Source organism: Chiloscyllium plagiosum, unplaced genomic scaffold (assembly GCF_037043375.1).
Source record: "Chiloscyllium plagiosum isolate Xiang-an unplaced genomic scaffold, Cpla_swu_hap1 HiC_scaffold_15, whole genome shotgun sequence".
In the NCBI taxonomy this organism is placed as follows: Eukaryota; Metazoa; Chordata; class Chondrichthyes; order Orectolobiformes; family Hemiscylliidae; genus Chiloscyllium; species Chiloscyllium plagiosum.
This window is the reverse complement of record NW_028270153.1, coordinates 528506-540880: the sequence shown is the minus strand read 5'-3', so window position 1 is coordinate 540880 and position 12375 is coordinate 528506. Positions and strand designations below refer to the sequence as shown.

The following is a 12375-nucleotide window of genomic DNA, read 5'->3' as shown; positions in this document are numbered from 1 at the left end:
TGTCTGTCTGTCTGTCTGTCTGTCTGTCTGTCTGTCTCTCTGTCTGTCTGTCTGTCTCTCTGTCTGTCTCTCTCTCTCTGTCTGTCTCTCTCTCTCTCTGTCTCTCTCTCTCTCTCTGTCTCTCTCTCTCTCTCTGTCTCTCTCTCTCTCTCTGTCTCTCTCTCTCTCTCTGTCTCTCTCTCTCTCTCTGTCTCTCTCTCTCTCTCTCTCTCTCTCTCTCTCTCTGTCTCTCTCTGTCTCTCTCTGTCTCTCTCTGGCTCTCTGGCTCTCTCGCTCTCTCGCTCTCTCGCTCTCTCGCTCTCTCGCTCTCTCGCTCTCTGTCTGTCTCTCGCTCTCTCTCTCGCTCTCTCTGTCTCTCTCTCGCTCTCTCTGGCTCTCTCTCGCTCTCTCTGGCTCTCTCTCGCTCTCTCTGTCTCTCTCTCGCTCTCTCTGTCTCTCTCTCGCTCTCTCTGTCTCTCTCTCGCTCTCTCTGTCTCTCTCTCGCTCTCTCTGTCTCTCTCTCGCTCTCTCTGTCTCTCTCTCGCTCTCTCTGTCTCTCTCTCGCTCTCTCTGTCTCTCTCTCGCTCTCTCTGTCTCTCTCTCGCTCTGTCTGTCTCTCTCTCGCTCTGTCTGTCTCTCTCTCGCTCTGTCTGTCTCTCTCTCGCTCTGTCTGTCTCTCTCTCGCTCTGTCTGTCTCTCTCTCGCTCTGTCTGTCTCTCTCCTCGCTCTGTCTCTCTGTCTCTCTGTCTCTCTGTCGCTCTCTCGCTCTCTCGCTCTCTCGCTCTCTCGCTCTCTCGCTCTCTCGCTCTCTCGCTCTCTCGCTCTGTCTCTCTCTCTCGCTCTGTCTCTCTCTCGCTCTGTCTCTCTCTCGCCCTGTCTCTCTCTCGCTCTGCCTGTCTCTCTCTCGCTCTGCCTGTCTCTCTCTCGCTCTGCCTGTCTCTCTCTCGCTCTGCCTGTCTCTCTCTCGCTCTGCCTGTCTCTCTCTCGCTCTGCCTGTCTCTCTCTCGCTCTGCCTGTCTCTCTCTCGCTCTGCCTGTCTCTCTCTCGCTCTGCCTGTCTCTCTCTCGCTCTGCCTGTCTCTCTCTCGCTCTGCCTGTCTCTCTCTCGCTCTGCCTGTCTCTCTCTCGCTCTGCCTGTCTCTCTCTCGCTCTGCCTGTCTCTCTCTCGCTCTGCCTGTCTCTCTCTCGCTCTGCCTGTCTCTCTCTCGCTCTGCCTGTCTCTCTCTCGCTCTGTCTGTCTCTCTCTCGCTCTGTCTGTCTCTCTCTCGCTCTGTCTGTCTCTCTCTCGCTCTGTCTGTCTCTCTCTCGCTCTGTCTGTCTCTCTCTCGCTCTGTCTGTCTCTCTCTCGCTCTGTCTGTCTCTCTCTCGCTCTGTCTGTCTCTCTCTCGCTCTGCCTGTCTCTCTCGCTCTGCCTGTCTCTCTCGCTCTGCCTGTCTCTCTCGCTCTGCCTGTCTCTCTCGCTCTGCCTGTCTCTCTCGCTCTGCCTGTCTCTCTCGCTCTGCCTGTCTCTCTCGCTCTGCCTGTCTCTCTCGCTCTGTCTGTCTCTCTCGCTCTGTCTGTCTCTCTCGCTCTGTCTGTCTCTCTCGCTCTGTCTGTCTCTCTCTCTGTCTGTCTCTGTCTCTCTGTCGCTCTCTCGCTCTCTCGCTCTCTCGCTCTCTCGCTCTCTCGCTCTCTCGCTCTCTCGCTCTGTCGCTCTGTCGCTCTCTCGCTCTGTCGCTCTCTCGCTCTGTCTCTCTCTCGCTCTGTCTCTCTCTCGCTCTGTCTCTCTCTCGCTCTGTCTCTCTCTCGCTCTGTCTCTCTCTCTCTCGCTCTGTCTCTCTCTCTCTCGCTCTGTCTCTCTCTCTCTCGCTCTGTCTGTCTCTCTCTCTCTCGCTCTGTCTGTCTCTCTCTCTCGCTCTGTCTGTCTCTCTCTCTCGCTCTGTCTCTCTCTCTCTCGCTCTGTCTCTCTCTCTCTCGCTCTGTCTCTCTCTCTCTCGCTCTGTCTCTCTCTCTCATCGCTCTGTCTCTCTCTCTCTCGCTCTGTCTCTCTCTCTCTCGCTCTGTCTCTCTCTCTCTCGCTCTGTCTCTCTCTCTCTCGCTCTGTCTGTCTCTCTCTCTCTCGCTCTGTCTGTCTCTCTCTCTCTCGCTCTGTCTGTCTCTCTCTCTCTCGCTCTGTCTGTCTCTCTCTCTCTCGCTCTGTCTGTCTCTCTCTCTCTCGCTCTGTCTGTCTCTCTCTCTCTCGCTCTGTCTGTCTCTCTCTCTCTCGCTCTGTCTGTCTCTCTCTCTCTCGCTCTGTCTGTCTCTCTCTCTCTCGCTCTGTCTGTCTCTCTCTCTCTCGCTCTGTCTGTCTCTCTCTCTCTCGCTCTGTCTGTCTCTCTCTCTCTCGCTCTGTCTGTCTCTCTCTCTCTCGCTCTGTCTGTCTCTCTCTCTCTCGCTCTGTCTGTCTCTCTCTCTCTCGCTCTGTCTGTCCTCTCTCTCTCGCTCTGTCTGTCTCTCTCTCGCTCTGTCTGTCTCTCTCTCGCTCTGTCTGTCTCTCTCTCGCTCTGTCTGTCTCTCTCCTCGCTCTGTCTGTCTCTCTCTCGCTCTGTCTGTCTCTCTCTCGCTCTGTCTGTCTCTCTCTCGCTCTGTCTGTCTCTCTCTCGCTCTGTCTCTCTCTCGCTCTGTCTCTCTCTCGCTCTGTCTCTCTCTCGCTCTGTCTCTCTCTCGCTCTGTCTCTCTCTCGCTCTGTCTCTCTCTCGCTCTGTCTCTCTCTCGCTCTGTCTCTCTCTCGCTCTCTCGCTCTCTCGCTCGCTCTGTCTCTCTGTCTCTCGCTCGCTCTGTCTCTCTGTCTCTCGCTCGCTCTGTCTCTCTCTCTCTCGCTCGCTCTGTCTCTCTCTCTCTCTGTCTCTCTAACTTCCCCTTCAGAGAAATGTACAAGCGAGTTTTGAGAAGATTTGTAGCTCAGGTTGAGGTTCTGGATTTAGGTTTGCTTGCTGAGCTGAAGGTTCGTTTTCAGATGTTTCGTTACCAGGTAACGTCCTCAGTGAGCCTTCGGATGAAGCACTGGTGGTATAGTCCGCTTTCTATTTATATGTTTAGGTTTCCTTGGGTCGGTGATGTCATTTTTTGTGGTGGTATCATTTCCTGTTCTTAGGGGGTGATAAATGGGATCCAAGTCAATGTGTTGTTGATAGAGTTACGGTTGGAAAACAATGCTTCTAGGAATTCTAGTGTGTTGCTGAGAAATTGTCAGACTGTGTTCATTGGATACCCGTTCTTTTGAATACACTACAGGTGATTTTCCTCTGCTCTTCGTAGTTTCTCTGTGCTACAGTGTGTGGTGACTCGTAGAAATAATGTTCTAATGCAGCTTCGTTTGTGGATGTTTGGATGATTGCTTCTGTAGTTCAGTATTTGGTCCGTATGTGTTGTTTTCCTGCAGATACTGGTTTGAAGTTCCCCATTAGCTGTTTGCTATACTGCGACATCTGCGAATGGCAGTTTATTGTTGTTTTTCTCTTCAGTGAATTTTATGCCAGTAAGGGTAGTATTGATGGGTCTTGAAGGTTTCCTCTAATTTGTTTAGTTTAGTGATGACAAAGGTGTCATCCATGTAAGGGACCCAAAGTTTGGGTTTGATGGTTGGCAGAGCTATTTGTTCAAGTCTCTGCATTACTGCCTCTGCTAAAAACCCTGACATTGGAGATCCCATAGGTGTTCGGTTGGTTTGTCTATAGGTTTTGTTGTTGAAGGTGAAGTGGGTGGTAAGGCATAGGTCCACTAGTTTGACGATATTGTCCTTGCTGATGAAGTTGGTGTTTGGTGTATGTGTCTTTGGTTCTTCTAATAGTGTAGTCAGTGCTTCCTTGGCCAGGCTGATGTTAATGGATGTGAACAGGGCTGTTACATCAAAGGAGACCATTATTTCATTCGCTTCTATCTTGGTGTCTTTGATGGTCTTCAGGAATTCTTGGGTGGAGTGGAAAGCTGAGTAGAAAGCTGATGTTACCTAGTATGGTGACAAGATGTCTGAAAACAAACCTTCCAGCTCAGCAAGCAAAGCTACATGCAGAAAAATGTACAAGTTGAGGATTTTTCCTGGCCAGTTGAGTACCAGAATCTGTTACATCTTGATGCTGCAGCTATGTATTTAGAGTAACCCATAACCCTCTATCCCTCTAATCCTGATAGTCATCCATTTTATTTTCTCGCAAAACGTTAGGCAGGAAATTTCAATTTAATCTCAAGAGGTTTAGGGTATTGGTTATAGATAATCTGGAGTGTTAACATGGTATATTCCTTTACAGTCCCAAGCTGTTTGAATTGGTGAAACTGTCAATCCCCTTGTTGCTTGGTGCTTTAATCTACTGGGCTTTCATATTTAGAAATCCTGATTTGCTAACCATGACTAATGTTAGTGTTTTTTTAAAACAAAACTAAAATTTATCGTTATTTTGTGATAGCTTTAACAGAAATCAAAGAAATAATTGTGAGGTGTCTCAGGAATATATGATCAATATATAACTTTTTGTATGGGACAAATCTTGTCTCCTGTTCTCGGCTCTTGTTGTCTAGGTTTGTCATGTAATCTGCTGAAGCAGCCTTCTCCTGACTCCAACCAAGCATTTCAAATTAATTTATGATAATTTATATTATTAGATGGTTTTAAAGAGCAGGCACTGTACACCTCATGGATGCCTGCTGATTCTGCCCTCAGCGTATGGAGAACTTCCACAACTTTTAACAAGTATGAAAAATCAGCCAGTATTGTCAGCAACAGCCAGTGTCTACAGAAATCCCTGGATAGAATCGTGACAAAAGCTTGGGACATGTTTGCTTCACGGTTAGTATCCTTTCAAGATATTGAAACACAAGTTTCCCCAAATAGGATCTGCTGACTTCTGAATGACTTTTATTTAGAATTTATGGAACTACTTACTAATAATATTTTTTCTTGTTTGCTTGACCTGTTTTATGACTTAGGTAATTTTTAAAAAGATTCATGCATAAAGTGAAGGCATGACTGGCTTGCATTTGTTGCCTATCCCTAATTTCCCATAGGGCAGTTAAGAATCAGCCACACTGTTGTGTGTCTGGAGTCGCATGTCGGCCAGACCAGGTAAGGATGGTAGTATCCCTCACTAAAAGACATGAACAAACCAGATGGGTTTTTCCTGACAATCGACAATAGATTCATGATTTACTTCAATTCCTTTACCCCTAATTCCAGTTTTCTTATTGAATTCAAATTCCACTATCTTCCGTGATGGGATTTGAACCTGGGTCCCCAGAACATTACCGGGTCTCTAGATAAACAGTCCAGCAATAATATTACCAGGCTGTTGTTTCCCCTGCGTTCACCAGGTCCTCGTTAATATTTCATGCTGCTGCAGACTAGAAATCAGCTATAATTCTTCAATAATTTGCTGGTCTCTCTCCATCCTCTTAGAGAAGGTAGAGTCTCCAGTTTGCACCCGTTACTGGAATTGTGAACCTGTATCGCTCAGTGTGCATGCTACTGTGGCACTAGCTTTTTATTTTAAGTTGGGATAATTTGCTTCCTGATTTTTTTTCTTTTGTTTTCAGTAAACTTAGATTCCTAGAAATCACTTTACTTTTAGATATGTAATCTTGGAAAATTTTTCAGCAAGAAACTACGTTTTTTTGCAAATATTTCTTTTAGTCTATTCAGAAATGTCTGATTTTGTGATTTTTCTTTTTAGAGCGTATGTACATCAGTACATGAAACATGGAATCTCAGAAGAGGACTTTGTGGATTGTTTCACAACTGTAGAACAGGTCATTGCAAGTTATTCTAGCCTTGGATGATATATCTTACATGATCTGAGTTCTTACTGTACATTGTGTATAATCATGTATAAATTGTTTATGAGCTGGGCACATTTGCCTGCTCCTTGTGACTCAGTAGAGGATTCCAGAATAGCTTGACTCACCCACGATTTATGACTGCTTTAGTCTCCAAAAATTAAAAGCCACTGAAGCTTCTGAATGGATCATTGTTGTATTTAAATGTTGTATTTATCACAGAATATGTTGCAAGCATTGTTACAGACTCTTTAGAGACTAATATATTTAAAAATGAAAAAATCCCTGCAATGTCAGCAGAAAGAAAAACTGCTAGAAAAGATGTCATCTGTCAAAACTTTCCTGTGAGAAACTAACTAAGTCAGCATAATTCAGACAGTAACCTGCCCAGTCTGAGAATTAATATTGCCAGTTGACTGTTCTTGTTACATTTGTACGCCAATGGTAGCCAAACTATTCATCAAATTAACATCACTTTCTTCAAGTCTGTCTGTTTCTTTTTTGATGAGTGCAAGAAAACGAGCTTTGACTTGTCTCTGTTAGCAATGTACAGAATGATACGGCTTATACAATTACAAGCTCTCTCATTACTCTCTGTGCACCTGTGGGACCCTGTACAGTCTTCGTCTCTGCAAATCAGTGTCGCTGTGAACAGTACTGGATGGAGTGTGTAGCAGTCGGTGTCACTGAGAAGCAGATCAGGAGGAGTGTTCAACATTGTTGTGGAGAGCATTCAGAGGAATATACAATAATTCAGTATCGCTGTGGGGAGAGTTGGGATGATTATGCTGCGGTTCATCATTTCACTGAAGTGGACCAAACAAGAAAAAAATTGAAAGAACTGCGGATGCTGTAAATAAGAAACAAAAACAGAAGTTGTTGGAAAAACTCAGCAGATTTGGCAGCATCTGTGAGGAGAAATCAAAGTTAATTTTTTGGATCTCCGAAGCGTTAACTTTGATTTCTCTTCACAGATGCTGCAAGAGAGAAAGTGAGCTGTGTTTCTGAAATGATGCGTGAGAGGGAGAGAGAGAGAGAGAGAGAGAGAGAAGGTTTAGAAAGCGAAAAGTGGACCTGCATGAGATGGGCTACAACAATGAAGAACAACATGCAGTAGCAGAGAGTCCCTTCAACTTGTTTCTTACCGTGAGAGCCAAGTGTAATATTACAGGAAAATAGGTAAGTGATTGGTAAGTATTTCTTGTGCTTTTTGGTTCGCTGGTTAGTTTAATTAGGTGTTAGTACAGCTGAAGAGTACAGCTTGAAAAATTCACTCTTTTTAAATGTTAGTATTCAAATTAATTAATTAGAATAGAACTGTATAGGCAATATGTGTCAGCTGTAATGTATGGGTGGTGGACACCGCTCCACAGTGACCACTTCTTCCAAAAAGGGTTGCTGCTCAAGGAGCTGCGGCACAAAGTTAATGAGCTGGAGTCTGAGCTGTGGATACTATAAGATGGTGGGGGGGGGGGTAGGGGTGTCGGGGTAAAAGGTACCTGGCCCACTTTCAGGCACAGGAGTCTGTGACTGCAAGTGACTCATAATTTATTTTGAAGGAACCTCCAGCCAATGCCCTTATACATATGATCTTCCTGTTCCTGGCATAGATGAAGATAAACACTGCAGGCCGTGTGAACAAACAGGCCACAGCACTGTGGTTCAGAGTACCATTCAAGTGTGGAGAGAAGAGAAATGTTATTGTATTAGGGGATAGCATGGAGGAATAAATGCTATTCTCTGCAGCTTAGATCAAAGATTCTGAAGGTGATATTGCCTGGTATCGTGGTTCTAGCCATCACTTCTGGGCTAGTTTGGAGTGGAGGGAAAGCATCCAGCTGTTGTGGACATGGTAGGTACTAACGACCTAGACAGGGCTAGGGAAGAGGCTCTCCTGAAGGATTATGAGGAGCTTGGGGTTAAATTCTAATGAAGAACCACAAGGTATTAATTTCCAGATTACTATCTGAGTCGCTTGCAAATTGACATAATGTAATCAAGATTAGAGAGGTAATCTTGCTCAAAGATTGGTCTGGGCGAAATGGCTTCAGACTCATGGGGCACTGGCACCAGCATTGGGGAAAGAAAGAGCTGCTCCATTGGGTTGGGTTTCATTTGAATCATGCTGGAATCAATGCCCTGACACAAATAGAATTTAGATGCAAATAGAAAAGACCAATTTCTGCCCTGTATCAGGGATTGCTTATTTCCTATCTATTGTTACTTATTTTCTATGTTTCCTAGAGCAGGAAGTTGCAGAGTTTACTTACAAACTGGCTCTTTTAGAGTTAATAATGTACAATGAGGTAAAATTGAGACCTTGTAATCAAGGATCTAATAGGGAATAGCAATCACAACATACATTTCATATATAGTTTGAGGGAATGTAACTGAACTTGAATAAAGGCAATTGCAAACATATGAAGAAAGAGTTGATTAATGCAGGTTCGGACAATAGACTAAGAGAAAAGTCAATGAATGAACAGTGGCAGGTATTTAATCAGATATTTCATAAGGATAAACTAGTTATGCTGCAGCTTCATATAACGGAGGTATGGCATTGAGGGTGAGTTGGAGGTTTGGATTAGGAATTGGCTGGCTGGAAGAAGACAGAGGGTAGTAGTTGATGGTAAAGGTTATCTTGGAGTGCAGTTACTAGCGGTGTTCCGCAAGGATCTGATTTGGGACCATTGCTGTTTGTCATTTTTATAAATGACCTGGAGGAGGGGCTAGAAGGTTGGGTGAGCAAGTTTGCGGATGATACGAAAGTCGGAGGAGTTGTAGACAGTGAGGAAGGATGTGTCAGGTTACAGCGGGATATAGATAAGTTGCAGAGCTGGGCAGAAAGGTGGCAAATGGAGTTCAATGTAGGTAAATGTGAGGTGATTCACTTTGGTAAGAGTAACAAAAAGCCGGGGTACTGGGCTAATGGTCGGATACTTGGTAGTGTGGATGAGCAGAGGGATCTTGGTGTCCATGTACACAGATCTCTGAAAGTTGCCACCCAGGTAAATAGTGCGGTGAAGAAGGCATATGGCGTACTGGCTTTTATTGGTAGAGGAATTGAGTTCCGGAGCCCTGAGGTCATGTTGCAGTTGTATAAGACTCTGGTGCAACCGCATCTGGAGTATTGTGTGCAGTTTTGGTCGCCATACTATAGGAAGGATGTGGAGGCACTGGAACGGGTGCAGAGGAGGTTTACCAGGATGTTGCCTGGTATGGTAGGAAAGGCTGAGGCACTTGGGGCTGTTTTCATTGGAGAAAAGAAGGTTTAGGGGTGACTTGATAGAGGTGTACAAGATGATTAGGGGTTTAGATAGGGTTGGCCATGAGAACCTTTTTCCACATATGGAGTCAGCTATTACGAGGGGGCATAGCTTTAAATTAAGGGGTGGTAGGTATAGGACAGATGTTGGGGTAGATTCTTTACTCAGCGAGTCGTGAGTTCATGGAATGCCCTGCCAGCAGCAGTGGTGGACTCTCCCTCTTTATGGACATTTAATTTGTGGTAAGACTGTTTGTTCTAACCAACCCAAATTCAACCCAAACTCTGGGTCAGATACGTTGATGACACCTTTGTAATCATTAAAAACACAGAAATAGAGAAAACACACTGGATCATCAACTCCACACTCACAGGAATCCGATTCACGAGAGAGGAAGAATAGGACAACCAACTCCCATTCCTAGACGTGAGGGTACAGAGAACACCAAACGGAGAATTCACCACTAAGGTACACAGGAAAGCCACACGCACAGACCAAGTCCTGAACTATGAAAGCAACCACCCCAATACACACAAACGAAGTTGCATCAAGACACTATTCAAAAGGGCCACAACACACTGCATCACACCAGAACTGCAAAAAGAGGAAGAGGAGCACCTATACAAGGTATTCGCCAAAAACGGATATCCTCGCAATAGAACATAGAACATAGAAGAATACAGCGCAGTACAGGCCCTTGGGCCCTCGATGTTGCGCCGATCCAAGCCCACCTAAACTACACTAACCCACTATCCTCCATATACCTATCCAATGCCCTCTTAAATGCCCATAAAGAGGGAGAGTCCACCACTGTTACTGGCAGGGCATTCCATGAACTAACGACTCGCTGAGTGAAGAACCTACCCCTAACATCAGTCCTATATCTACCCCCCCTTAATTTAAAGCTATGCCCCCTTGTAATACCCGACTCAATACGCGGGAAAAGGTTCATACTGTCGACCCTATCTAACCCCCTAATCATCTTGTACACCTCAATCAAGTCACCCCTAAACCTTCTTTTCTCTAGTGAAAACAGCCCCAAGTGCCTCAGTCTTTCCTCATACGATTTTCCTTTCATACCAGGCAACATCCTGGTAAACCTCCTCTGCACCCGTTCCAATGCCTCCACATCCTTCCTATAGTATGGCGACCAAAACTGCACACAATATTCCAGATGCGGCCGTACCAGAGTCTTATACAACTGCATCATGACCTCAGGACTCCGGAACTCAATTCCTCTACCAATAAAAGCCAGTACGCCATATGCCTTCCTCACCGCACTATTTACCTGGGTGGCAACTTTCAGAGATCTGTGTACATGGACACCAAGATCCCTCTGCTCATCCACACTACCAAGTATCCGACCATTAGCCCAGTACCCCATCTTTTTGTTATTCTTCCCAAAGTGAATCACCTCGCACTTAGCTGCATTGAATTCCATCTGCCACCTTTCTGCCCAGCTCTGCAGCTTCTCTATATCCTGCTGTAACCTGCCACATGCTTCCTCACTGTCAACAACTCCTCCGACTTTCGTGTCATCCGCAAACTTGCTCACCCAACCTTCTAACCCCTCTTCCAGGTCATTTATAAAAATGACAAACAGCAATGGTCCCAAAACAGATCCTTGCGGAACACCGCTAGTGACGGCACTCCATGAAGAAACTTTGCCATCAACTACTACCCTCTGTCTTCTTCCATCCAGCCAATTCCTAATCCAAACCTCCAACTCACCCTCAATGCCATATCTCCGTATTTTCTGCAGTAGCCTACCATGGGGAACCTTATCGAACGCCTTACTAAAATCCATATATACCACATCTACCGCTTTCCCCTCATCAACCTCCTTCGTCACCTTTTCAAAGAATTCAATAAGGTTTGTGAGGCACGACTTGCCCTTCACAAAACCATGCTGACTATTCTTGATCACATTATTCCTATCTAGATGTGCATAAATCCTATCCCTTACAATTCTCTCTAAGACTTTGCCCACAACAGAAGTGAGACTCACCGGCCTATAGTTACTAGGGCTATCCCTACTCCCCTTTTTGAACAAGGGAACCACATTTGCTATCCTCCAGTCTTCTGGCACTACTCCTGTAGACAAAGAGGACATAAAAATCAAGGCCAATGGCTCTGCAATCTCCTCCCTTGCTTCCCAGAGAATCCTAGGATAAATGCCATCAGGCCCAGGGGACTTATCTATTTTCACCTTTTCCAGGATTTCCAACACCTCTTCTCTACATACCTCAAAGCCATCCATTCTACTTATTTGTGCTTCAGTATTCTCATCGACAACAATGCCCTGTTCCTGAGTGAATACTGAAGAAAAGTATTCATTCAGTGTCTCCCCAATCTCTTCCGCCTCCACACGCAACTTCCCCCTACTATCCTTGACTGGACCTATTCCTACCCTAGTCATTCTTTTATTCCTAACATACCTATAGAAAGCCTTAGGGTTTTCCCTAATCCTATCTACTAAGGACCTTTCGTGTCCCCTCCTTGCTGCTTTTAGCTCTCTCTTCAGGTCCTTCCTGGCTACCCTATAACTCTCAATCGCCCCAATTGAACCTTCACGTCTCATCTTGAGATAGGCCGCCCTCTTCCATTTAACAAGGGATTCTAATTCCTTATTAAACCACGGCTCCCTCGCACGACCCTTTCCTACCTGCCTGACAGGTACATAATTATCAAGGACACTCAATAGTTGCCCCTTGAACAAGTTCCACATATCATTTACACTCTTGCCTTGGAGTCTACTTTTCCAAGCCACACATCCTAAGTCATGCCTCACCGCATCATAATTTCCCTTACCCCAGCTATAATTCTTGCCCTGTAGTACACACTTATCCCTCTCCATCACGAGTGTAAAAATCACCGAATTATGGTCACTATCCCCAAAGTGCTCACCTACCTCTAATTCTAACACCTGGCCTGGTTCGTTACCCAGAACCAAATCCAGTATGGCCTCACCTCTTGTTGGCCTGTCTACATATTGTGTCAGGAAACTCTCCTGCACACATTGAACAAACACTGACCCATCTAATGAACTTGAGCTATAGCTTTCCCAATCAATATCAGGAAAGTTAAAGTCCCCCATAACAACCACCCTATTACTGTCACTCATCTCCTGAATCACCTTCCCAATCCTTTCTTCAATGATTCTAGGACTATTAGGAGGCCTGTAAAAGACTCCTAACAGGGTGACCTCACCTTTCCTATTCCTAACCTCAGCCCAAACTACCTCAGATGGCAAGTCCTCATCCATCGTCCTTTCCACCGCTGTAATACTATCTTTGACAAGCAATGCCACACCTCCCCCTCTTTTACCCCCACCTCTAAACCTACTA

At 45.5% G+C, this 12375-nt stretch overlaps 1 protein-coding gene and 1 pseudogene across 3 annotated transcripts in view; one reads left to right on the top strand and one right to left on the bottom strand.

Annotated features, from left to right (window-relative positions):
- The window catches only part of tubd1 (tubulin, delta 1), a 44485-nt gene extending 38239 nt beyond the window's left edge, over positions 1-6246 (top strand). For all 3 annotated transcript variants that reach the window (XM_087994636.1, XM_087994635.1, XM_087994634.1), the window contains 2 exons: positions 4596-4779; positions 5660-6246. In XM_087994636.1, the coding sequence (XP_087850762.1) occupies positions 4596-4779; positions 5660-5765 (290 nt within the window). In that variant the 3' untranslated portion in view covers positions 5766-6246. The remainder of the gene's footprint in view (positions 1-4595; positions 4780-5659) is intronic.
- LOC148147596 (uncharacterized) lies at positions 3225-4562 on the bottom strand (annotated as a pseudogene).
- Positions 6247-12375: the final 6129 nt, after the last annotated feature.